Source organism: Pezoporus occidentalis, unplaced genomic scaffold (assembly GCF_034315485.1).
Source record: "Pezoporus occidentalis ecotype Australia unplaced genomic scaffold, CSIRO_AGI_Poc_V1 ctg59, whole genome shotgun sequence".
NCBI lineage: Eukaryota > Metazoa > Chordata > Aves > Psittaciformes > Psittacidae > Pezoporus > Pezoporus occidentalis.
This window is the reverse complement of record NW_026915932.1, coordinates 4,093,892-4,121,333: the sequence shown is the minus strand read 5'-3', so window position 1 is coordinate 4,121,333 and position 27,442 is coordinate 4,093,892. Positions and strand designations below refer to the sequence as shown.

The following is a 27,442-nucleotide window of genomic DNA, read 5'->3' as shown; positions in this document are numbered from 1 at the left end:
TGGCGGCACCCGCCCAGCGCGGCCGAGGCCAGCGGTGTCGGGGGTCCTTCTGCGGGGAGAGTTTCCACGCAGAGTCCGATGGGCGCCGTTTTCTTGAGAAACAAGAACATGGGATGTTTAAACAGACCGCAGTACATGGGGACACCTGGCTAGCTTCCGCTGCTTGTGTCCCCACCACACACACCAGGAACAGCGCCACAACACGCAAGAGATGGCAGCCCTGCAGCTGACTTCTGTATGCGCACCTGCTGCTGTTGGGTTGTTCGGACCATCGCTACTACTTACGTCAAAGACTCATAGTTTAGACGAACCCTCAAATTTTTCTTAAAATTATATCAAACAATGGTTTTGATGGGGTTTGATAATTTTATTAAATATACTACATCAGTATCTTGTACTCCATAATCTTGATCGCTCACACACTGACCTGCTTAAAAATGTATTTTATAGAAAAACATCTGCAAAGTTAACACTAAAAAAAATACATATTACACACCTCTGGACAATCTGCATGTTAGCAAAAAATTCCTCTTATTACCTGACCTGAACATGTGCTTAAACAAGTAACACACTCATGAAACGACACACCCCTTGGAATATGGCACACCTCAAACTACTCAGACTAAAGGAAAACTAGTGCAATCATGTTTAATTGCATCTAACAACAGAACAATAAAGCCTACACTTTTTACTCCTTTGTTTTTATATTTTTTTTCCAAATCCATTCCATTTGTTCTGTTCCCACCACAAAAAAAAAAAAAAATCCAGTGATTATTCCTGTAAATCACTGTCCTTACACTGCATGAAGCAAGCTTTGTATCAGATGATCCATATTTACACAGAAGCATGCAAAGAGGGATACTGCAAGTATTTGCAATGCAAATCTGTTAAATACATTATAACTGAACAACAAGGTGTTCCTTTAACACTGCAAGTCTATAGCCTTTATCTGTGGTGGAAGTTTCTAGTGTATGAATTATAAAACAACATACAGTTCAGAAACAGAAACAAAGAATTTTGTGAATTTTCTGTATTTTCAACAACTAAATCTTTCCGAGCTGTCTCTAGCGCCGAAACAAAAGCCAGCTGTTGAGTAGACAGAAAGCTACAGTTATTGAATACATGATCATTTCCCTCTTAGCACGCTCTTTGTTTTCTTCTTCCAGAAGTTGTAGGCGGCGATTAAGTTTGATTATCTAAAAATAAATAAAGGTTTTTAATAGTTCATTAAAAGTTGTCAGACTTTCTAGAAGCTTCTGAATAGTCATGTAAAATTAGTATCTCAGACAGAAGGATTTTTAAACACTTGATAATTTGACTTTCTGCCTTCAATCAGTGATCAGATATTGCTGTCCCTAATAAGTAGGAACAGAAACACAGCTGCGCTCTCAAGATTCCCAGAACAATATAGGATATGTGAGGGCAGTCCAGCAGGGCTACAGAGAGGATTCCTCATTGTATCCATTATGGATACCTTTGCAGCCACACAGAAAACATGTTTCCCCGTTTTATTATCAACTAGTGCTTTACATACCTGTCGTCTTAAGGAAGCAGCATCTACAACTGTCATGTCATCTGGTGTTCCCTCAAGCATAGTATCAAAGCTGGAAAGACCAGATCTATTAAATAAGGGAGATAGTAGACACAAAGATTAGAAAGTACCAGATTTTATCAGCATTGTAGTAGATGCATTTTTTGGTGATGACAGACAGAAGAATGATAAAACTTTTTTTCCAGCTTTTACAGAATTGTCTATTTCAATAGGATCCTAACCGAATAAAGCACAAACACACATGAATCAAGTTCTTGACTGAATCTAGGTATATCGCTCCCCATGTTTAGATATTTTTGAAGGTTCTCCATGCAGACAGACTTCTTCTGTCACGTGGTCTCTCAAAAGACTCTTTCTAGTCATTTAACTGATTAATGAAGCCTAAAAATTGTCTGAGCTAAAATGCCAACATTGCAAGAAGCCTGGCAACAGATTAGAAATAACCAAATGAAGACTTGGAGAGAACTGGGTGTCTTATGCTCGGTACCTACTTAAATATCCCAAGTGGACACCTAGTGAGGTTAATGATCTCAGTCACATTAATCTCAGTATTTTAGGCACAGAACTTTGCAAATAAAGAGTCTAGTGCCAAGCCACTGCTTGCTCCACTTTGCATAGTTTGTTCCTAGAGCACCTCTCAGTTTTCTTAATGTAGCAATTCAGAGAAAGCATTACTCTAACCCCAGGGTTAGTTAACTAAGTACAGCACATTTATTATTGGTTGGGGAGTGGCAGAAGGTCTGCATAAAGTATGTATTTGATCACCTAAACTGAATAAAATAATGTCACAGCTACCAAATTCTCAACAAAATACACCTAAAAGAATCTTTAGCATTTAATGACAGTTATTGGTCAACTTCAACTAATATGAATACAAGTAGAATTCCTGAAGCTTGCAGAAAGCACTTATGGGCAGATACTACTGTTACACTGCATGTTCTTTCATCACTTTCAGCAAACTTCTATGGAACACCCTCAGCTCAGGCAAGATTTCTGACAAACTGTCAAGTTTCCCTGTATCATTAACTTTGTTCATTAATATCACTGTTCATTAATATATTGTTTCTAAATAGCAATTGCTGTTTCTAAATGAGAGCTGCATTTGTCTGGAGTTAGACAACAAGAACCTTGAGCAACACTGTATAAAAGATAGGAAGTTAATTTTAGAATCATAGAATCAGTTAGGTTGGAAAAGACAAAAGGTCATCTTAAAGAGATGATCAAGTCCAACCGTTACCCCAGGACTGCCAAGGCCACCACTACACCATGTCATTAAGGGCCTCATCTACACAGTTTTTTACCACTTCCAGGGATGGCGACTCCACCACTGCCCTAGGAAGCCTGTTCCAATGCCTGATTACCCTCTCTGTGAAGAGATTTGATCTGTGTTTTTTTACTTTGAAGGGTATACAGTGAGAGGGAAAACTTCTCCAGGTGGGATCAGGCTAGAGACAGCTTTTAAGTAAAGGACAAGTCAAATAACTAATTCTCTGTCTATAGAGTCATGGCTGTTTTAAAAAACACACTATGGGACAAAAAGGAAAAAAGAGTTCTGGCAACTCCTTTTGTTAGAAAAATATTTCCTCATTAAGACTATTATTAATTTCATTCTAAGAAGACTTCAAACATTCACTTCATTTATGCTACTTATACTACTTGTAGTTCTTTCAGTTTGGGCAATATTAAAAAGAACAAAACTGCTGAGGTTTGGTTTTTCATTTCCTCAGTGTTGTGGAGCTCACATTGCTAACTCAGCAAAGTTATTTTAAAGTAAACTAAAGTTAATTATTATGAACATTCCTACTGTTAAAGAAAGCCTGCAGCTTTGCGTGCGCGCGCACACACACACACACACACACAAATAGAGGTTTTCCTTACTACTACAGCTCCTCTGAAAGCCAAAGAGATGTCTGAGGAGGGTCTTTTTGCAGCCATTTTCTAATTTGTAGTAGATGGTAAAAAAAATTAGAAAATTCCACCATATCCAGGCTGCAGTTGTCCCTCACCATCTCTTGGGAAAAACAGAGAGGTTCATCATTCCAGTGAGATGGGCACACCTCCTTCCCAGGTCATATAAATTTAATATAAAGTCACTATATATCACTACTGCTCTAGCAGCTTCCAAACCATTCCAGGTATTACATTGGGAGGGTTATCAGCAAGAAATCCCTCGAGATAATCTCTTGGACTGTTACAAAAACTTAATTCCTGAGTTAGAGAAGAATCGCCTGCTTGAATCTAGTGTCTACTTAAGCACAAAAGCAATCTCCATTTCAATGAAGACACAGAAGCAGTGACAAATGGGAACAATAGATGTGGGACTCTTTTTTTTTTTTTTCCCTTCATCCTGAACTATGTGTCAATCTTGCATCCAGTTTCACTGAAACAGTGTCAATCCACCAAGACAATGGCAATGAAAAGGCATCCAGCTCCAACTAACAATCACAGGCATATCATCTGAGAACACCTGGAAAAAATAAGGTGACCAATTCATTCATCAAGACCAATTTTTCTAGCAATAACAATATGAAATTCACTGCTAAATAGCAAATACTGGCAGTGTACTGCTGATGTAATTTAAGAGCCTCCCCTGACACACTGAGTCAGAATTCTGCAGCTCACTGTATCTAATAGGCAAGTGAGGTCTTTGCAGGTGACTTTGGGTGAGTAAGGAATAAAGGCCTGAAGAATCTAAAGTTGAGGGGGCAGACAGAAATAAGCAGTGTTTTAAAATAAGGACACTAGACACAAGGGAAGCAGAAGTTTGAATTTTAGAATCTAAATCAGTGGACCATGACTAACAAAAAATACTCTTTACCTGGTGTTGTCATGATGAGGGTTAGAGGAAGTGGTAGCAGCTGACCCACCACGTAACACTGGCCTACAGCAGGTTTTTGTAGATAGAAAGCACAGGACAGAAACAGGAAATGACAAAGAGAGATAAGAGGTAAACCACATAGAACAAAGGAACATCAAAATTCTTCCACTCTAGATCGTATGATGTTTAAACACAATATATCTATTTATTTTGTTGTATATTACACTCTTATTTCCCTGAAATTTAATCAACACTGAATGTTTAGCTAAAACATGCAGGCAAAGTTTTTGATGATACTGCTTCATTCATGGAAGACAAACTGTTGGAACAGAGGTTTGGGAGGAGGTTATCAGCCTTATAAAATAACCCTGGGAAACTTCAGGTTAAACCTCACCTCCAGATCAAAACCCCATGCAACAACAATAAAAAAAAATAGCCTTGTATCTACACATAAAAAACTTTTTAATCATCCTCTCTTTCCTCTAGGGAAATGGGAGATTTGTCGTTTCTTTATTCACCTATGCTAGATGTAATTCAGAAAACGTGAGCTAGTGTCCAGGAAGAGGTGATTAAATGCTTCAAGTAGACTGTATGAATATCCTTGCAAATGTTGCTCTTTCAATTTATTTTCCTTTTCTTTCTAGGCAGATAGGAAGAAAAGGTAGAGCATTTTATGTTGCTGAAACTATGTAATATACATTCACTTTCCAATAAGAAGTTACCGTGTTTACAGAATACCAGCAGTACCTTCTATGGATGAAGGTACTGGACAAAGCCAGTACTATGTGGTTTTCAGTGCCCCTGGTAAGAGGCATTAGTGTGCCACATCTATGCTGTGTAACAAACCATTCAAGAGCCTGGAATCTTTTTTTCAGTTTCCTTCATTTTCCCAAAGCCAATAAGAGGTATTTGTACTATGCATTTAACCCATGTATACTCCAGGCTATGAAATAAAAAGAATCTAGGTAGGTGAAGATACAGCAGGTACATGTAGAAGGAAGAGGCTTGGTGCTGAGGTGGCTGGGAGAACACCATGGCCTGGCCTGAAAACAGGCAAAGAACCATGCAAAAATATCACAACCCCTAGTTTCATTTACAAGGACTGGAATCTAGGAGCCTTAGTAAACTCTGCTATCTGAGACAATACTTACTGGGACTGGGACCTACTCTAATCAGCACCAAAAAATGCACGCCACAATGTTTTTCCATCTTGTACGTAAGATAAACCAGTATGATGTGTTTTACCAAACGGAAACCCCCATTCCCAATATGTACAATAGAAGAATATCTTTACCTAAATGCATGAGGTCTTGTAGAAAGGTATTGAAAAGGTACTCCTATTCTTTAATCAGAGAAATAATTCAGCTAGCCTCAAGCCGTGTCTGATGCATGCTAAAACTAAATACTCTGAGAAAAGAGTAAGAAATTCAGCAAACAGCAGCTATAGAAAAGGTAGCAGAATTTCTCTGCAAACAGAAGTCACCTGTAATTGGTGGATACATGAATGCCAGCTTGTCAGTATCCAGCAGGCACTTCCCACACCATCTGACATAGGACAGTATTTGTGTAATTAGAAAAATAAGCCTCAAATGCTCTCTTAACTCTTGGCTTCTGTGGTATTTTGTGGCAAAGTTTTACAACTGTTGCAGAACTAATCAATACTTATTCACACTACCCATCCCCAGGAGAGCCACAGGCCTGAAAGTAGCTGAAGGCTATAACAAGAAACAAAACTAGAGCACACTCTGGAATCTGTGCAAATCAGAAATTTTAAATACAAATCTTCAATCCCACTTCCCAACACAGCCAGCCTGTTAAGAAGCTGCCCTGATTTCTTCCTTTTCTTTGCAGTTACCATTTTATTTCTTTACAGGGGGACCCAAACAGATCACCAGAATATTCTCCTGCCTCTCCCACATTTTTTACTTGCTTGGTTTTATATATCAACAATAAAAAAAAAACATTCTGTAGATCACAGTGGCCTCATAACTGAGATCAGCAGCAAGTTTTTTGGTAAATACAGAATGCACAAGTATAATACAGTCAAGATATTAAATACATGGCCTTCTTGTTAAAAAGGGAATAAGAGTATATTAAAACAGAACTTTCTGGCTACTTCTTTCAATTCCATTCTAAACATTAAGACATGATCAGAAGAAGCCATAAGTCCAAGGCCATGTATACTCAACACTTCACTATTTCACTGCAAATACATCAGCAGCCTGTAACGTGAATGGAATGCACAGTAATATAACTTGATCACAGTGGGGGAAAAAAGGCAATAAGGCAATAACCAAATAAATCTGGTCTGTCTTCCACTGCTTAGAGTGGAGCATGCAGTGGAAATACCACACTAATGATGCAATCATAAACACATGGTCTGAGAGGAAAATAACAAGGTGTGTACAATCTAGGTACCTGCTTCCAACTTCCATAATTTCTGTGCAGGACAGGGGACTTAGACCACCATATTCTCTTTGTTCAGCAGAGGTAGCAGCTATGTCCACCTATTGCTGTAATTTAAAACCCCTCTGAAAATCTCAGAAAGGCTGTAAGAATGGGCACTAGGGCTTTACAGAGATGCTCTGGACATTAACTGGGTAAAATGCTCAGCTTCTGAAGTACAGAAAAGATTGGTGGACTGAAGAATCGAAGACTGGATGAAACTGCTCTCCTCGCTTGGTGCTTTATGCCTTTACTTCAACATAGCAAAGGGCTACTGCTTTTCCCAGGCTCCTACAGATTTGCAGACCATTTCATTTTAGTTTTGAACTGTATTACCACACTCCCAAGTCACATGTAGCCCTCTTCGATGGTGTTAACTCACATCCTATTTTACTTCTACCATGAAAAATATCATTAACTTGCTCAGGATAAAGAGTGATCTCATAACACCTCAGGATATGATTATGTGCTTGAAGTCTGACATCTAAGGACAGTCTTTTTAGAAACAGCTATCCTGAAGAAAGCCAATAGAAAAATAGAAAAGCTATTGATCCAAAAGATGAAGAATACAGTATAGATTTCAACACAGCTCTATTCAGATAGGAAATTGCCTTTCCTCCTGCATTTAAGACATCACTAAAAACCCCTTAAATGCATTTTTTTGTGTGTTTGCTTTTTGTTTGTTTGGGTTTCATTCGTGGTTTTGTTTGGGATTTTTCTTTTTTTCCTTTGTTTTGGTTTTGTTGCCTGGAGCATGAAAGATCAGTCTTTAAGAGACTGACACTGGCCATAGGGCCTTCCAGTCATTCAACAGAAACTGAAACAGAAAAATGGTTAGAACTGGAAAACAAAACTGACCTATTGCCCTTGTCCAAGCTGAAGGAAATGCAAGAGTAAACAGACAGTGTAAACAGTGATCATTAAATTGTTGCCCATTTAAACAGCCTACTATACAAGCAGTGCCAGCTAAGCTAGGCATAATTCATTATCTGCAGCCATACAATCAGCACCTACCATTAGCAGTTTTAGTAGATTAGAAAATAATTTTGTAAAAAAACAAAACAAAACCAAACAAACAAAAAAAAAGCAAGCCATGAAACAGGTTAAAAATATTTCCAGCGAATAACATAGATCTTGTTCATTTCAAAAGATCTCTTCTAGTATTAAGCATAAAATGTTTAAATAGATAAGTTTTTGAGATAGAAAGCACATTACACAGAGCAAAAGAACAGAGTGCAGGTTTGGAGCAATTTAAAATGAATACTATTTTGCAACCATGCAAGTGGATCATCCAAATTTCACATTCCTAAGCCAGCTGTACAATAGCAGTGGGTATCTAAACACCCAATCACAGAGAATACACTTTCACCTTATTGAAAACTTCATTATTTTGGCACCTATTTGTTCACAGGTGACTAGAAACAGGTTTCCTGGTTCTTCTAGGAAGGTTAGTAAGAACATATCAAAAATTAACCCAAACCAGGAAGAGTAATGCTGGTTTTGAATGATTCAGAACCCTAGAAATTTTCTGATAATTGAAGTAAGTTGAAAGTGTATGCTTTCCATGTATACGTGTATGTTTTCCAGAATCCAAGAAAACATGGGGAAGATCATGCCTAATGGAAGCCAGGAATAAAACCTATTGGTTTGAGCTGCAGACTAGGGGAAGGGTTAGAATTTCAGTCTCTATGTTAACAAGAACTCCTGGCACAGTATCCGTAAGTGCTATTATTCACGGACAGTTGGATGCCTCCTTTTCTGGTACTTCTAATTTTGTAAAACAAAGCAAACTTGTAATTCTATCTTTTTAATACTCACAAAGAGAAAAGGTATTACTGCTGTTCAACTGCTGACAAGCATCAAAGTTTTTTAAGTCCCAGTTTAAGAACATAAAGGCCAATAACAGTGGAGTTCTATACAAAATGTTAATGCAGGCATTTATATACCGTCAGGTCAGCAAACATGGTGAGCTACAGGAGGTGCTTGTTTGGAAAGCAATTGCAAACACACAGACATTCACAATAAGATTGGCTTGATAGTCACATTTTATTAGCAAAACAACTAGAAGATCACTTAACTTCACACTACTAGCTATGAGGAGTGCTGCTGGGATATTAGCAACCAGAGGCAGAAGGCAAATTTCAAAAGAGCTTCCTAGCACAGGCCACACTGATGGGCTGCAGGAGGAATGAGCTGCTCCTCACACTGTTCTTTCCAATTACCTCCTCTAATTCAATGTCTTGGCAAGCTATAGAGGTCTCAGCTAGCCCTACGCTAGAGACTGTGTGCCATTTTTACCTGACCCTCTGTGCTAGCACAGTATTGAAATGAAAATTGGTTTTTGTAAATGAATTTTGCCACTGTTAGTCTTTATAGATGTTTCTGTATTGTTAAACATACCATTCTTGTAACACTTCAAAGTGGCAAAACAGTCCAAGTGGGCAAAACTCCCCTGAAGAGAATAGAAATATTGCACAATTATTGTCTTGAGTCTTGTTTTGGCTCATTACCTCATGTTAACTTACCCATAAAACCAGAGGCAGCATTAATCAGAAGAGCAAACAGCTTCTTAGTATACATTGCCTTTCGTGCTCTCAGCACCCAGCAAAGAGGTCACCATCAGTTGTACATCAACCAGATATAACTATTCCAAATACAAACTGAAACAGCCTAAAGCCTTGACACATTATCAAGAGCAGGGTCTACAATGCCTTGCATAATATTCTACCCTGTTTCTGCATATTAGTTTTAATGCTTTATGACAACATCAACCCAATCTTACTGATTTGCACCATTGCTCACCAACAGAAAAGCAGAAGACAAGGCTAACTAATTTGCAGGGTTAGGGTCAAGTATAAATTGCAGAAAACAGCTGACAATCTGGGAACAACAAAACTATTTGCAGTCACAGACTAACACTTCCTCTTTTGATTTTTATTTGGAAGAAAACCAAAACAATGCTATATTTGACTGAAACAGAAGCATTTTGAAATGTGAATTTTGGACAATTAAGTTGCTTATGGATAGTGGAAGCAAAGGAAAGCAAACCCAAATAATTTCATCTCATTATTTTGTCAACAAAAACCAAACTCCACTAAAAAGGAGAAAAGAAAAAACAAAAAGCAGCAAAAGCTGGCAGAATCAGTGACAACCAATCACCTGCGGTTTTCATCCAGCACATCCAACACCTGCTGGTAAGCCCTACGAGTGGAAGACTGGATAAACGACAAAATGCCACGAGCAGAGTAAAGATTAGTTCCATCTTCAGGTAACATATTGGGAGGACAGATACGAGCCTGTTGCAGTGATGGTGTCACACTGTTTGTACAAGCATAGTAAATGGAGAGAGAAATACTGTAGTCAGATTTTAAATTAATAAAAGCTTTTCAGATACACCCCATTCCAAAATGCTTATTGCTTGCTTTTGGTTTACCCTTCTCCCACCACAATAAGGCAACAGTCCCAAATTCTAGTAGCACTGGGATCATGAGCTACATTCATATATATTCTTCAAACGCAAATAATAGTCCAAGGACACAGTTTTGCTTTGTTATATAAGTTAGTTTTAGAAAGTCCTTGATCAACTACATCTGTACCTGTTGAAGTCAGTATTCAAGTCCTCACTGATATCAGAGAGGAAAGTGTTTTAAAAGCACTGCCATTTAAAAAAATAAACCTTACACATCTCTTTTCAAAACACAAGCCTTTTTCAAATGAGGAGAATCTCACACAGCCTCTTCAACAAAATTTTTCTTCAAGAGGCGACTAAAGATCAAGACCGTATTTTGTTTTGCACTTTGATGTGCATTGAACACAGTTTAAAGGCAACTGCAAGAAATTCCAAAGCAAGCACAGAATTCGTATGCCCAAGACAACAAATGAAATGATCTGGCTTTTTGACTAGGATGCAAAAGTAAGAGTTAAAATACACAGGACTGAAATTCAAACATGACCACTTGGATTATGCAAACCTCATCTCTGTCAGACAGAAATTAGTTCTGATAAACTGCTTTTGATTTGCTCATGCTTCTTTACATTCAACCTGACTTTACCCACACTTTCCCTCATACATCAAGAGAAATTTCTAATATATTTTATTCCAAGAATAAGCATTCATAATTCAACACATTTCCTTGCTACTTGTGATTTGCTTTAGCAGTTTTTGGATTTAGAATGGCAATATCTTCCCGCTTTTGGAGTTTTAAAGAAATTAAGCAAAGCATTAGTGGCCCAGTGCTTGAAAGCTGGTTTAATATTTGGATAATCTCTGGATGGGTCATGACTCTATAGATACTCTTACTCTGAAGAGAGCTGCTATGCAACTGGCTGGCACCAAGATCATAAAATAGAGTAAGAAAGAAAAATCAATTGAAAAAAGGCAGATTCAAAGCATGTTATGTCACCCACAGGAGAGTTCAGCGATCCCATGCTTCAGGACACATGCAAAGACAGCAGTGGCTGGTGCTTGACTTATTACCTAAGCTGCAAATATCTTTTCATGCTCCTGTAGAGTACATTTGGACAACAGAAAGTAAAAAGAAGGAGACATCAATCCACATCTGTGTCTTCTTTACAATTTTTATCACTCTCCAGGATTTGTAGAATCCATCTTTCTTCTGTATCTATGATGACTTCTAGTTTGCAATCAATGGCAATGGTCTCATCCCCACATTATACTTTTGAAATGCATTAGAAATGCCAGTATTCACTAGAAAAATACTAAGAAGCAGGGGCAAGTATGGAAATATTGCCATTAAAGTGAGTTTGTAAAATTTCTACTCCTTTGTGGATTTGCTGGCTTGAGGCAAATGATGGTAGAGTTGCAGGCTTGAACTCACAGCATATTTCACATTAAAAGTAATTTTTCCTATTCATCATTTCAGAGATCTACAGAATAGGTGGAAAGACAGCTTAAGAAAAAAAAAAAGGTTAACAAACAGTATTTAGACATACTGCAAATTAGAAGATGTTGTGGAATTCCTGTTGTCCAGAATGGCATTGCTGTAAATACCACAGTAATGTTATTAGCATACAAAGTTTTCTCTAGCTACTGACCCCCCCCCCCCAACTATTTAACTAAAATTGCACAAAATTCTCTAGAAGAAAGTTAAAGTTACATGTTGGATTCAATGGTCTTACAGGTCCTTTCCACCCTAAATGATTCTATGTGCTGATTAAATAGAAACTGTGTATTACAGGGAAAATTCAAGGCAGGCTTCAGAACTGGATAATTCCTAACCTCATGGTCTAGTCCCTGCATTACTTTATGCTTATTGTTGATAGGTAGCTTGTAAGAAAAGGCAGTTTCAAGAGTTTACTTCATTTTAAGATATTATTTAATTCTTACTTACAAGAATATTTAGTTTGTTAAATGATTTAATTATTTAAAAGATTTAAAGCTATTTGCTCCTGGATATGAGCTAAACTGTACAGCTACATGAAATTACTCTTATCTTCTCCATAAAGAGAATTGGTAATTTTTAAATCCTTCTAAATGTGCATAGTTTGAGAAAGACCTCTCTCTTCCTTTCTGTTTGAAAGAAGGAATAATTCTATGAAGGTCTCAAATGTCAGGATTAAGGAATATAGAGGAAAAGAATACTAGTACAAGGAAAATCCTGTAACATTTAGTATGACTGCTTATCCTAAGACCTTGTGGCTATCCCACTTCTCTCTTCTGTTTCTAGCTAAATGGTTGTACTCCTAGGTATATTCCAGGTTCTGAAAAAGAATTCTTATATACAGCTCCAGACACTTATTTTAGCACTCCCTGGTTACAAACACTAGTCGACTCCAGAGTCTGGAACCTAAACAAACATGGAATTGCAGAAATTACTATGGAAGAGCACAGTAACATTCTACTTTATAGTTTTTAGTTTAGTAATCTCCCCTAAACCTTCTTAAAGCATGTGTGATGTAAAGAGGGTTTAATTTAGGTATTTCTCAGACTTACAGTTCTGGAAGTACTAAATGAGAGGAAAACAGATTAAACTAATTAAGGTTACTTTAAATTCAACCACACACACTGTACTCTTGTTACAGAGAGGCACACCATCACCTTTTCCCCCTCAGCTTGCATGAAGAACAGAATTTCTCAAACTGTGAAGCTGAATGCTCTAGAGATGTGTTTTCCTGAGGGAAAGGCCAGAGCAGAAAAAAAAAGTTCAATGCCATCCCCTTTTCCATGCACTCTTGGTAGTTTATCGATTTCCAGTGTGCAAGTGGAATCCTTGCTTTCACCACTGGCTGACAATGGCCACCAAAAAACGTTGATTCTCCAGCTGTTCAAAAACAGCCAAAGAATCAAGAAAACGTAAAGAAAAATGAAATTTCAAAATAGCTTTAAAATCAGTTCTTAGTTAAAGCTGCCCCATTCACTTGCTGTCAGGTATTTTTCCCTATGCTCTTTACACAGGAAAACTATTTGGCCAAGTTTGAGAAACCCTGTAGCAAAATTAGATACAGTGTAGCAAAGGCGTTTCAAATTTTATATTCTAAGCTACAGATACTTAGTCAGAAGATTAGTATTGCGCAGAGCAACATAATTAAACACATTCTTGATTTTCATATACTAAGTAACATTTAGGCTTACGTGCAATCCTTAGTCGAAAGAGGTGACTGGAACCGTGGCATTTTATTTCTTGAGACAGTATCTGATCTGTGCCACCTTGAATAATAATTGTAATCTCTTAAGTAAGCATCCTTATAAAGGGATTGTAATTTAGAGAGCTAGATAGTTACTGTAAAGAAGGTGCCTACTTGTTAGTCTCAGGGTTTTTAAAAGCATTTGAGAATTACTGTCTTTGGTGAAACTCAACTTCCAAAAAATTCCCAGATCTGTCTCTGCATGCAACTGAATGACAAGGAGAGAAAGACAATAGAAGAGAAACTGTTTGTACCATATAAAGAACACTGTGATAGACAGCAGCCAACTTTTTCACTTCAACATGACAAATAATTCCAGAACATTTCATCCTGTCACTTTGTAGATCATGCACTGGAATGTGCACAGTAGGTCTGAACATTCTTTCCAAGGAGGACAACAGTGTCCTTGATTAAAACTGGAGTATTATAGTCCCGTTTAGAAAGTAAAGTTTTTAAAAGGCAATGCCTCATGTACCTTTTCAATGGAGTCCTCATCATGGCATCCAAGTAGACTATCATGTCTATCAAGGAAGTTGAATCGAGGTGAGATACAAGCATTAAAAAAAAAAAAACACACCAATAAACCAAAAGGGTTTGGTGTTTGTTTTTTTTTCATAGGAATTAAATATTTCAAGTAAAATATGGACTCTCTTTCCTATCTGAAGATGTGAACCAGGCACCAACAAGCACAGGAAGAAGGAACTGATCTTTGTCAAAGACATTATATGAACTTATAAGTCAAGCCAGTTTTGATGAAGCAGCTACGTATCATGACAATAATTAGAACAAAGATTATTTCTTTTAGCCAACAACTGGAAGTAACTTTACAAGCAGATGGTTTCTTGTGTTTTTGTACCACTGGAAAAAAATAGTACTTCTAGATGACAGAGAAATTGCAAGGTGATCTAAGTAACAGGTGTACAATTACATTTCCTGTGGTGTAAAGAATACATCTGTAGTAGAATTTACCTACTTAAATCTGTCTAATCTGTCAACAAGAAAGCTAAACTTAGAAGACATGCACCACATTTACTGTGAATCTCTTATTAGAGATAGTAGTCCATGAATTAGGTGATACCTATTACTATCTAAGGTAGCATAACTTACATCAAGCAGGTAGGCTTTCTTGTAATACCTATTTTGAGCCATACAATAACACATCTGCATGGGCAGCTTCTCTCAGCAGCTACCACAGTGAAAGCAGAATGCCTCCTTACTAATTTTGTTTGCAGAATCACTACTTCTGGTTTTATTTACATGAAACTCACAGAATTAGGTGGGGTTTTTTTTTTGGGGGGTGGGTGTTTTTTTTTTTGTTTTTTTCCGTATACAGCATATGTCCTGTGGCCCAAATTGTGAGGAAACAAGAGCCAAGAGATATCTTTTTCATCAAGCACAAAAGGCCGAATTTGTGTGAGCCATATAAACTCCACCATGAACACTGTGAGTTTTGTAATCTGAATTCACGGAATATTCTCCTGAGAGTTAGCCAGGTACATAGTCACATTCTCCACTTGGAGACTGACAAAACCTGGGTGAGGAAGAAATGCCAGACTTGGCATCATTGACGGTTCCACAGCATGTTCAAAGTGATTTCTTTTTTTGGATCATATTGGTTCAGAAGGTTAGAAGCAGCAACGATGACAGAAAAAGCAGCAATTTCTAGGAACCTCAACGATTTCAAAGCAGATGGTCTACAAATTAGGCACAGCATATCTTCTGTCATAAGAAAACAAGTACTTGGGAGGCCAAGAGATAAATGAAGTTCTGCTAAAATACATTATCTGCAGGTCAGCAAGCGTGGATGCTGCATTGAAGATTGTTAGCTTCTTCCACATGGGCAGAAGAGAGTGCAGATACAGAAGGCTCAATATTAACTAGCTGTTATTTTTCATATAAACAAAGAGAAAAGAACCTGGATCAATCTAAAACTTATATAATTTTCCTAAAAGACACTGATAATGGAAACTGCTTGGCATCAGAAGTTTGACATTATTTGACAGACTATGCATGCGCTAGCATGGACACCAAGAGAAGTAAACTAATCTCCAGATCTGTCATAATTCCCTGGCTTTTGTAAATGATAAACTGAGTCACAGATCCCATCCTTTTTAAATTTAAAGGATTCTGGGTGCATATTGTATTGCTAAGCCTCTGAAGGACTGCTAGTAGGCTCATAAACTGGGACAGCAAATAATATTCAGACCATTTAAAAACAGTAACTCTAAATATAGCTACTGAGCAACAGCAAAGCACACAGGTGAGTTTTACAGAATTAGGATTTTCAGATTCAAGAAGTCCAAACATATGTGAAAAATCTGACAGCAACTGGATGCATCCAGTCAGAGCTGATCTTGACAGTTTCTCAGATGTCTGACTGAGCAGACACAGCCCATGACTTTCAGAATACTAAGCTAACCTGGGAAGCAAGGATAATGGAATTTCAAAAAATCCAAGAATTCATATACCATCTGTTTTTCCTTTAAATGCAATACATGAAAGAGTGGCAAAGCAGAGCTGGTAACATGGCAAGGGGTAACCTTTTTCACAAGGAACTTCCATCACACATGAAGGCTATTCCAGCAGGCACCATGTGCAAACTATCAGACAGGCAAGTTAAGGCCATTCCTACAGTGAAATTCTAGTATGTCCGGTCCAACAGGCCGTAACTGGATGACCACAGGATACCATAGAGAACTTGGGCACTTAGTTGGCTGATAGAACATTTGGAGACAGAGTTGATCAGGAGCTTAAGGATATGAATCTAGTTTTGCCAGGTCAGCAAATAGATATGACTCAGCAGACTTGAGTACCTAGACATGTGCAATCTGTAAGCTTTTATGAAACAGAAGTCTGATTAAGAAAGAAGATATGCAACAATATTCCCATGAAGATGTGGAGGAAGAGAAGGAGAATAATAACATGTCTGGAACATGCATCAGAGTGCATGTACCAGTTTTAGACTAACAACTAGACAAATATGAAGTACATATGATACCTCCTCGCGCTTCTGCTGTAAACAGAAAACACATTTCTGGGGCATAACTCTATTTTAGACTAAAAATAGGTAGACCCTAAGTAGGCCATGCACTTACTTCCCTCTAGTTGTTGAAAATGAAGTTTATGGTGATTTAACAATAGTGTTATACAGTTTACATTGGGACAGATGAATCCCATGTTTTAGATCTTAGATTTAAGATACTTCCAACAAGGGAAAGTATTATTTATGGTAGCTATATTAAAAAAAAATAAATCCCAAATCTTTGTTCGCAAAGTCAAGCCATGATGATGATAATATTAAAATTCATATATAAAAGATTCCTAAGCATTACATTGCAAAAACAGTTATTGCCAGATGGAAAGATGCTATCTCTCAGAATAAATGGTGAATAATCAAGGATCATCATATCTAATAAAAAAAGTACAGATATTCATTACTTCACAAAGCACCATAAGAATTGCTACCCCAGATGGTAACAATAGATGAAGTTTCCAATTCTAAATGCTACTTGACATTTTGGTCTCAAAAAATTAAGCTATATACTTACAGATTCTAATATATTAAGTACAGAGAATAAGTAGTTTTTATTTGGTTTCAAATATTTATGAATACATATATATATTCCTTCTTCTATGAAGGAAAACTGTTACAATATGAACAAGGAGAGAACCAGGAACATGTTGATGCACAAAGAACTCAAATTCCTGAATATCTGGGGGATGGGACAGAGAATTACACCAGTTCAGAATCTGAAGTAACAATTCATAGTAACTGGTGAAACCAGCTGTGAGCCCACAAACACTGCAAGAAAATATTTCATAAACGAGTCATCTCCCTAAACAAAAAGCATAAAAATTAAGAAAAATGCTGGCCTTCTGATCTTTAAAATTATGTACTTGCCACAACATACAAAATATTAGTTGGAAAAAAACCCAAATAACAAGGAGATAAGGAACAACAAAAATATGCAATAAGGCTGTAGTTGTGCCCCTGCACCCTGCTGCTCTACTCACATGGAATCATTTCGGGCCAGCTGGCCGTTCTGTCGAGTGGCATTTTCGCTCATGGAACGTTCTCTCTTCAGTCTTCCCACTGCACGGATCTGTGTAAAAAGAGAGAAAGGAGAAGATAAAAGACAGGGAATTCCAGGAGGCACTTAATAACTTGCATTGGAGATTTGCAAGTTAGATCTGCCTGCAGATACAAAGGCATGTTTTCGTATTTCACGGTGATTAAGAGGAAGACAATTGGTGACAGGATCTGATGCTGGTAACATGTAAAACCAAGATACAAACTTGTTGCAATTCTGTTTTCTATCCATGTGATCTACTTCCTATCACCAGAGAGAAATCTAGTTCTACTGTACGAGTCTACAGAATATGTAGCTTCCTAAATATTTTTCAGTTTTAAACATGTCAGTTACCATCATCCACCTAGATGCTAATGTCATACCATTCTTTGAAGTCATTTTTCAGTTTTTTTTAAAACTCACTAACTCTATGTGTTGTCATCTGGTCATGAATCCAGAGGTTAACTATACATGTTAAAAGAATCTTGTTTTCTGATAACCTGCAAATAGAAAAAAATCTGCAGCTTTCTCTTTAATCAAAAGGATTTTTTTTTTGTAAAAGTATTTTAAGTAGTTCTAATTATGAACTTGTAAGGACTCTGGAAGTACTCTGTAAGCTTACTGAGCATGGCAATCCCTAGCATCTGCCAGTTAAATATGGAACTTCAGAGTCATAATTAGAACTACTACAATGCTAATAAAAATATATTTTACATTTTCCTAACTTATGTTAGCAGAAAGTAGATCTGCACCACAGTAAAAAAATCACCAGTTATTTCACTTTCTTTAGTAGAATGCTTCTCAAGTAATTTAAAAAGCAAAATAAGTACTCGCCTCTTCATTCTGAGGTGTCTGCTGTAGAGGTTTTTCTAGGTCCAAAAAATCTAGTGGTCGATCACTAAGCGAAATAACACGGGGAGGAGTTTTCAATGCCAGTGGTTTGAATGGAGTAGACTGAAGAAGGTCAAGGTCTGGTGGTCTGGAAAATGGAATGTCTTCGCTATTACCTGCAAGAACATTAGTTGTCAACAGAAAGCAAGCTGTTCTGAGGCATGAGGGCTAATGTTCAAAAAGGTATCACATCAGTTACTTCCCCTGACTATGCTATATAATTAAGCATACCTTTAACAGGGCTTGTCTGTTAAAAACTACTGTTAAGGTCTCATAAAGACCATATTAATTAGCACTTATCTGAGCAGTTTCTCTGAGAACAGTGATTCTGAATAATCCAGAGCAACATCAATTGTTACCGCAAGTGAGGGCACTTTTGATCTCAAGACATACTCCTGTTAATAGCATATTTGGTTAGAAACAAGGTGACTGGGGATGTGAATATGTCACTCTTTCAATGTGTAAAATATACACACGTCACACACTTTGCAAATTATAAGCAATCCCAGATCTGTCACTGTAAATCCCATGACCATAAATCCTAAAGAAGTATTAATAGATTCCACCAAATAATAGACAGATCCTTAAAATAATTAACATTCTCATTATAATCAAACACATTTTGTATGTTTAACAGGTACATCCCCAGAACTTCTCATAGTTACTTTAGCTTTTAGTAAATTAAAAAACATCAGGTGTAAATAAATAAACATTTTTTTCTGCAGTAAGATAAAAAGTCAGCAATTAAACTTCCTGTCCATATTTTGCTAAATGTCTCCACCACAAGCTATACCAAAACTATCCATGTAACATTTTCAAAGTTTAAGAAACTTCCCAAGTCAAAGTTGATGAGCAATAAAAGTTTGAAAACCACAAGGTTTTTATTTAAAAAATGTATCTATAAATATTTTTGTCCATGCAGAAATTTAGGAAACTAATTTAAATTCTCACCTATTGTTCTTTTATCGAGATGGAGACATACCTGCCACTACAATCCGCTCTGGAACCTGCATAGTTACACTGGCATTTGGAAATCCTTCCTCGTCGCTCTTCTCAAGGTCAGCATTTTGAGGAGCTACTTTGAGTTTTTCTGGGACCCTCATGCGCTGACTGATTCCTTCGGTATATTCCATTTCATACTGAAGGCGATTAATTTCCGCCATCTCAGCAGCTGGAGATGGGAATGCAGCCCCACTCATTCTGACAAAAGAAAAGCAAAAGCTGTAATAGCAATACAGGAAACCAGCAGAAAGTATGCAAAGGAAGCTCTTCATTCATTCCCATTACAGGGCAAGTGGTAGGTGATCCTACATAAACAGGCTTATTTTGAGAAACAAGTTATACGACAAATTTCATTGGAAGTGTGGTCAGAAGGAGTTGAGAGGTGAGGGCAATGACAGAAGAACAAAGTGATGCTGTAGGCAATGCTCAAAGCTGTACTGAGGGTCTTCAAATTGAGTTGTGACAAAACAACCCACAGAAATTCTGCACAGAATGTACAACTCCTGCACTGGCTGGCAGAAAAAGAAACACAAACCAACAAACCAGAAATAATTGGTAGGATCAGTATTTACACAGATTCAGTGTACAGAGATTTGAGAAAATGAAGTCTTACAAAACTGCATGTTAAAATAGGGGAACAAAACAAAAGGTTAGGGTTGGGCGGCAGCTTTCTGCTAGATGCGAGTCACCCAGATCTCACTCCACCTTACGAGGATAAAGCTCCTTGTCAACAGCCTGTCATATCAGCTTGTAAACCTAGCATATTCATAACCCATTCCCAATCATAGGCAACCCTGTAAACTTCTCACTTCTGATTTTTTTCTGAAAATTGATAACGTTTGCAGAGCAGATATAAGATGCACAGAGAAAGAACAAGACTTTATTTAAAATCAGAAGGGTTTGCCAATACTTTATGTATACATTTTCCTAGAAAAATAAGGGCATTTCATATGAAACAGCAGGGGAATTTCCTAGAAACTGGGCTGTGAGAAACCCTAATATGGTAATTGCTGGGAGCTGTATCAAAGACGAACATAACTGGGTTTTCTGAGGTTTAAGGTAGAGAGAAAAATCCTGGAGCTGCACTTGGAGGTGGGCTGGAAAGAGGCTGCTGATGGAAGCCATGGGCTGGAAAGGGAACTCAGGTAGCTGGAAGAAGTAGTTCACCTGGGCAGTGACCTAGCTGATGGCTCAGACTGAGATTATGGTTATGGCCTCCATTCAGAGAGGGACATCCTGGAGCTGCAGTTGGAGCAGGGCTAGAAAAGGGCTCCCAGCAGAAACTATGAGCTGCAAGGAATACAGGGTTGCAAGAATCTTCTCATCTAGGCAATGGCTGAGGGGCCTTGTCAACAGCTCAAACTGAGACAACAGTTATTTTTAGGGTTAGGATTGAGAGAAATACATACTTCTATTCATACATTTATACACATAATATGTGAATATAGTTTAGCAAAAAAATCTTCTAGTGCTTGCAGTAGTTCCCTAAATGAAGTAATCTGTCTTGGCAAAAAGGCAGGCTTTGCCATGATAATTGCAACTACATTATTTTACTGGTTTTGGCAACAAGGCCACGTCTGCTGCTGCGTGTGTGCTTTTATACGCTGAGCATGCAGAACTTAACAAACAAAATGCCTCAGTGCAGACCATTATCTGGCAGATGAGACATACCAAAGCTGTTCCTCATACAGAAGCAATACTTCCCATGTTTATCAGTAAAACCTCAAACTAATAACAACCTTCAGACAACAGAAAGAAGCACACAGAAGGATCTGGATTGTGTAACACTGTATTAAATGCACACATTTAGTATATTCAAGATGTGATCCATTTGCCAATCCATCCTGCGATCCTCAGTGTTATTTTCAGGACATTCTACCACTAGAGATCAAGTGAAAGAAACTCATTCACCTCAAAGTCTCACTGTAATACAGTAGGTGAACTAGGGGTCAGGCAGAAGGCAAGAAAGTCACTGTTCTATGTAAACTTTAAAATAAATAAATAAATAAATATTTAGAAAGGAAATACCTGAAGTGATGCAGATTTAATCCACCTGTATTAACTTTTACTGTTTGTATGTATCTAGTAAAAGAAACTGGAAAGACGCATTCAGTTAAAACTTTACAGGAGTTTAAGAGGTGCTTAAGCAGCTCTGTCACTTCAAATTTCTTAACATTTTACTTTGAGGGATTTCTGTTTCTACCTTTTAGTACTGCAAACTCTTGCAAGACACTGGCTAGAGCAGCCAGTGACATGAACAAAGTACACAGTCTTCTGACATTTCCACATTCCAAAAGGTGCTTTTCATTTCAAAACATAGTCTATGATCAGTAAATCATTCCCAGTTCCACAGGAGTAAAAATCATAATGTCAATAAAGAGACTGCATTTTAAGAACTTAGAGTACTCAGAATATCTACGGGCAGCAGCTTAAAGCACAGTTATTGCTCACAAGAGTTGACAAAAGGTGTTTCACCACCGCTTGTTCACTTTCTCATTTGGAAATACCTGTATGGGTCTAATTTTCATCATCAAGTACCACTACACTGCAGCAGTGTTTACACCAGTTTTCCTAAAGCCTGACACTGCTTTGTACGTAAGCGACAACTGCTTTCCAGCTCCAAGGTAAAACACGCACAAAAAGAGGACAGCATTAGAATGGTTGCTTTACAAACTATTTATAAACTAAATAGCACTGTGTGGGTTTAGCTGTACTTGCCAAGGACCTATAGATACAATACCTCCATGTTTTCCTACTCTTGCCTACTTCTCATCTACTTTGCATATTTGTATTGCAGAATTGTATTTGCTTTCAAAGTGATTTCAATTTTTACCCCTTTTACAAAGGAACAGCAAAACGGGAAACAGTGAGATTTCAGCAACAGAAAACTTAAAATATTTAAATAGAGCTTGCAAAGAAAACCCCAAGCTATTTAAAGATAACAGAAATCAAACTTACATTTTCTGTAATGTTCCTGTTACACAAAGGCATTTGATAGAATTCATGAATAATAAATTGGGGAGAAGGAGGGTTTTAAAATTGATATTTACAGAACTAAGTAGCTCTAAAGAAGCATGAAGATAGAAAAGAAGTCTAAGAATGATGAGACAATAAAAATACTATTACAATCACAGGATAAAGGACAGAGAGCAGCTGAAGTGCAAATCACCATCAGAGGCTAGGATAAGGGAAGAGGGAGCAAGAGAAGTTACATAGGATGAATTATATGTGTTCAGAAAGACAGAAGGGTACCTCCCTCTGCTAAAAAAGAACATCAGCAGAAGAGACAGGGATGAAGCAATGCATAAGAGCCTGAAGGAGTTCATCAGCATTCTGGCAATAATCAGACATCAGCCGTATCTGTGCTGCAACTGGGAATGTTATGCATGCTGTGGATGACCAAGTTCATCAGAGATATGTGAAACCAAGTACTGGTAACAGGACAGCTGTGACAGCACTGAGACAGGACAGGCTTTACAACCTACACCTAATTGTAACTTCTCCAGCTACCATGCTGCTTGTTCCTGATGCGGATACTTAACAGCTAGTCTGTTCAGGCACACGTAAGCTACAAAGTGCTCCTGTGGCAAGTGTCTAAGATATCCTTTGACAAGTAAAACGGAAGAGGAGGACACACACTATAGCACCCAAAGGACCCTAAAATAGTCAGAACATGTACCACAGAAGCATATGATTGGAGGCTGTGAAATAAACAGAACAATTGGAGGGAAGGGAGAGCTGGGTATAGGCTAAATGCCAAAAGTTCTGCACAGTTCAGTTGCATGTGCTGAAACTTGGAAACTCATCACCCCCTCTCCTTAGCACAAGGATGGCGAGAAACAAAACATGTATCTATTCCACAGGAACAAGGCAGCAGAATCCCAAGAACATCAAAGGCTGCATTCCTTCAAGTTTGTTTTACTACAGTTGGAGGTTTTAACACAAAACATCTTTTATTTTTCTCTCAACATTAAAAATACCGGAAATGTTAGGAGGAAAGCCATGTCCAAGTCTGACAACCATTCATCTGAAAAAAAAAATCACATATTCACTGGGTTGCAGCACCAGTAAAAGCATTCAGCCCAGACTGGCTGGCCCGGTTATCTAAACGTTTCCAGTAACAAGCTGGGAGCACAAGACTGGGAAAGCCGGGAACAGTGGGCGTGCGGGACCGTGCACCGAGAGGGATGGGGCGGCCACCAACGGGGCGACAGGAGGAAGCGTTCGGGGAGATGAAGAGTGCCCCGGAATCGGGTGAAGGGATTAGGGGGGTAGGTTGGCAGCGGCGAAGAGCCGGACTGGGACACGAGCAGGACGGGACCTGCGTCCCAGGGGCACGGCTGAGATGGGACACGGTCGCAGGGGGATGACACGGGCTAAGGAGGGCAGATCGTTCTGAGAGATCAGGGAAAGAGCAGGCTAGCCCGCCGCAGCTCCGCGGCCAGGCCAAGGCCCCCCCGGGACGACCTGGAGACGCTGCCGCCAGGCCCCGGCAGCCCGTACTCACCCAGAGCGGCAGGAAGTCGGCTGGCGAACCCAGCCCTGCCCTACCCTGCCGGGCCGTTCGTGCTGCGCTCCGGACTCGCGGGCGGATGAGGAGGGGTGGTCGTTAAGCGGTACGACACGCCTTCCCCCCACCGCTCAGGTAAGACGCAAACCCCGGCCTGCTTGTCCCCATCGGGCTCCCGTAAGCACTGCCGGGCCCGAGACCTCGCGTCATGTGACCGGCAGAGGGCGGAAGCCACTCTCTCTGCCGCCTCGCGTGCGCGGGAGCCGGAGGGCATCCATTTTTAGTGAGGGAAGGCGGGAGCCGCGCAGGCGCTCTGGGGCGCGTCCCTGGGCGGCAGCGCAAGGGCACAGCGGCGGAGGGAGGCCTGTGTCTGGCCGGTGGTGTCATGCGTTTCGCCGCACAGGCCTCTGCACGGAGAGACTGCTCAGCAAACCCGTCCCCGCAGCTGCTTGTCGCCATCTCCCTGTCTGCGCGACGCGTGCGCAGCGCAGCCCTGGAGCGGGGGGGCCGTGTGCCTTTGTAGTTCCTCGGTTGAGCATGGCTGTAACTAGTGGTGCCCAGGGGGAAGGAACTTCCTTAGGGCAATGCTCGCTTCAGAGCTGGGCCACCACGTGTGCTGCTCCTGTGCCCAACAGCCCGCTCCTGCCAAAACTGCGCCTTGCAGCCCAGCCATCTCCAGAGTGTTGACTGTTAAGAAACGTTTGCTGTCAAGAAGCAGAGCTGCTCAGTGTCTGTGCTGTGGTGGATTAACATACTGTGTAATATGCAAACATAAAGCCTAATTATGTGTTAAGTGGGTGGAAAATCTAGCTTGGCGTGTGATGAACCTTGCACACCACCCATCTGTGCAAGGGCAAAAGGCCAGTTGCTTTAGGGAACATTTTCCAAGAGCGAGGTAGTTGCCTAGCTACCGCTCAGAGGCAACTGCACACTTCACAAACCCCAGGCGCTAGTTCAGCTGCACGCCAGACAGGCTGGTAACCTTCACAGCAGCTGTCCTGTAAAACGGTGGCTTTCTTATATCAATCGCCATGGCACTAGCATGACTTAAAATGTGTCAGCAAATGTGGCTGATGGAACCATTCATTTCCTGCCCCACTTAATAATCCTGACCAGCCAGGTGCATCTCCTTATGTCAGCAAAACACTTCCAAGGGCCCTAGGTGACCCTTACTGAAACTGACATAGCAGCATTGGCTGCCTATGAGCAGCTGTTCTCTTGAGGTGCAGGTTATGTGAATTTCCTATTCCTTAAAGAAAAATAAACCTCTAGATTAGCAGATCATATTTTTAAAGAAAGTAGTCTCTGAGCTTTCCCTCTGTTCTCCTTTATGGTCACAGTAACATTTTGGAGGTCAAAATGAGCAGCCAAAAGCATTGAAGCATGTGTCGATCCAAGGCTCACAACTTGCTAATTCAGTTCTTTACAAATACCAACAGCACTGGTTTACAGAGGGAAGTGGTCTGAAACATGATCTCTCATTAGATGAAAAGTTGTATAGCACGGAGAATTACACATTAGTTGCCTTTCAATATATGGTCTTACATTTGACCTCCTGAAACACAAATTGCTGGCCTAAAGCACAGTTTACCAGGTAATCCCCATCATTCTGTACAAGAGTCCTCTCCTCAGTTTTACCTCTTCTCCAGGCTCTGAGATTTATGAAAAAAAAACCAACCAAACCGAAACCCAAACCAACCAACTCCCCCAAAACCAACACAAAAACTCAAACCAAAAAAAAAAACACTCTAAGAATTGGTTCTTGAAGCACACGAGAAGTATGGTCTGTCTCCCATGCTTGCCTGTATATACTTTTGTGTTGAGATCAATTACATAACTATTTTTATTCCATTCAATGTATGACTGTTGTTCATACATTGGCTTCACAATAAAAGTGGCCACAGACTAGTCATTTGAGTAGCTCCACAGGAAGTTCTCCATAGGAGACCTGGTGGTGATCTCTAATGCATCAGATTATGAATAACCAGTAGTAGGTCACAATTATGTAAGCCTGTTCAAGCCCCACATATTCTGTCAAATCTCAGAAAGAATCGCATCAGGCTGTATTTACTGTACCCTTATTCCTTTCAGGTTGTTCTTTCCATTTTTGCGTTGTGTAGAAGCCCTAGCACAAATAATTTTCTTTGACAGTTTTCAAATCTCTCTGCAGATATCCTTAATTTTCTTGTTCAGTGATTTAAAAGGCCATCCTTAAGAATGTTGCATACAACACTGTTGCATCAGTTTGATTCTCAGAGACGTCTTCCTTAGTTTCATACTGAAATTTTTAATAATGTTAGGTGTATCCTTTTCTTTCTTCTGCACACAATCTGCTTGTTTGTCTGCATGCACTTACAGAATGCCTCTGGGTACTGTCTTCTGCCTGAGGAAACACTACAAGTCCTACTTTTTTCTAGTTTTTAAAGGTTTTGTCTTCCTTGGTGACCAGTCTCTTCCCTTCTTGAACCTGGTGTTAGAGTAGTTCTCTGTCAGCAGACTGCAAGAGTGGCTTCCTTCCAAAGAGGAAGACAACCCCAGCCTAGCAGGGCAGCAACCTTTCCAGCAAAGGCACAGTCCCACCATACTGTGCACAGCAGCATAGGGCTGGGGTGATGACATTAAAAGGTTCTTTTGACTGTCCAGCAACCATCAAGCAAATGCAGGGTGAGAAGTCAGATCCTAAGTCAAAGACAAGTGAAACAGGTACAGCAGGTGAGAGGACCGGGCACAAGCCTGCCGACAGCAGAGTTCAGGCAAGGGCTGGGATAGAGCCAGCTTTTCTCATCTTCCTAGTTCTTCCTCAGTGTAATCAGAACCCTTTCTCTCATACTATTCCTATTAACAGCAACTTGCCACCCAAGAACACAGACAGCATGCAGACATGCAGCTTGAGTACCTACACTGAAGCACTAGACTTCTAGCATAGTCCAAGGAGGAGAGGGGGAGTATCTTTTTGAGGGCAAACTCCACGTACTGTCAGATGACACTATTTTCTTTATTCATAGAATCATAGAATAGTTAGGGTTGGAAAGGACCTTAAGATCATCTAGTTCCAACCCCCCTGCCATGGGCAGGGACACCTCACACTAAACCATCTCACCCAAGGCTTCGTCCAACCTGGTCTTGAACACTGCCAGGGACTGAGCATTCACAACCCCCCTTGGCAACCTGTTCCAGTGCCTCACCACCCTAAAGAATTTCCTACTTATATCCAATCTAAACTTCCCCTGTTTAAGTTTGAACCTGTTACCCCTTGTCCTGTCACTACATTTCCTAATGAAGAGTCCCTCCCCAGTATCCCTATAGGCCCCCTTCAGATACTGGAAGGCTGCTATGAGGTCTCCACGCAGCCTTCTCTTCTCCAGGCTGAACAGCCCCAACTTCCTCAGCCTGTCTTCATACAGGAGGTGCTCCAGTCCCCTGATCATCCTCGTGGCCCTCCTCTGGACTTGTTCCAACAGTTCCATGTCCTTTTTATGTTGAGGACACCAGAACTGCACACAATGCTC

At 39.6% G+C, this 27,442-nt stretch overlaps 1 protein-coding gene across 9 annotated transcripts; it reads right to left on the bottom strand.

Moving 5' to 3' along the window:
- Positions 1-346: 346 nt before the first annotated feature.
- MFF (mitochondrial fission factor) lies at positions 347-24,169 on the bottom strand. Of its 9 annotated transcripts, XM_062638914.1 has the most exons (10): positions 23,975-24,169; positions 19,404-19,621; positions 18,365-18,537; positions 17,475-17,563; positions 13,408-13,482; positions 9,975-10,133; positions 7,674-7,691; positions 4,371-4,433; positions 1,535-1,619; positions 347-1,196 (listed from the first exon to the last, which is right to left on the bottom strand). In XM_062638914.1, the coding sequence occupies exons 2-10, from the start codon at positions 19,618-19,620 to the stop codon at positions 1,065-1,067; spliced, it is 1,011 nt and encodes a 336-aa protein (XP_062494898.1). In that variant the 5' UTR covers position 19,621; positions 23,975-24,169; the 3' UTR covers positions 347-1,064. The 9 variants fall into 9 exon arrangements, with proteins under 9 accessions (XP_062494898.1, XP_062494899.1, XP_062494900.1 ...); XM_062638915.1 differs by lacking the exon at positions 7,674-7,691 and having other exon boundaries at positions 23,975-24,167; XM_062638916.1 differs by lacking the exons at positions 4,371-4,433; positions 7,674-7,691 and having other exon boundaries at positions 23,975-24,167.
- Between the last annotated feature and the right edge of the window lie 3,273 nt (positions 24,170-27,442).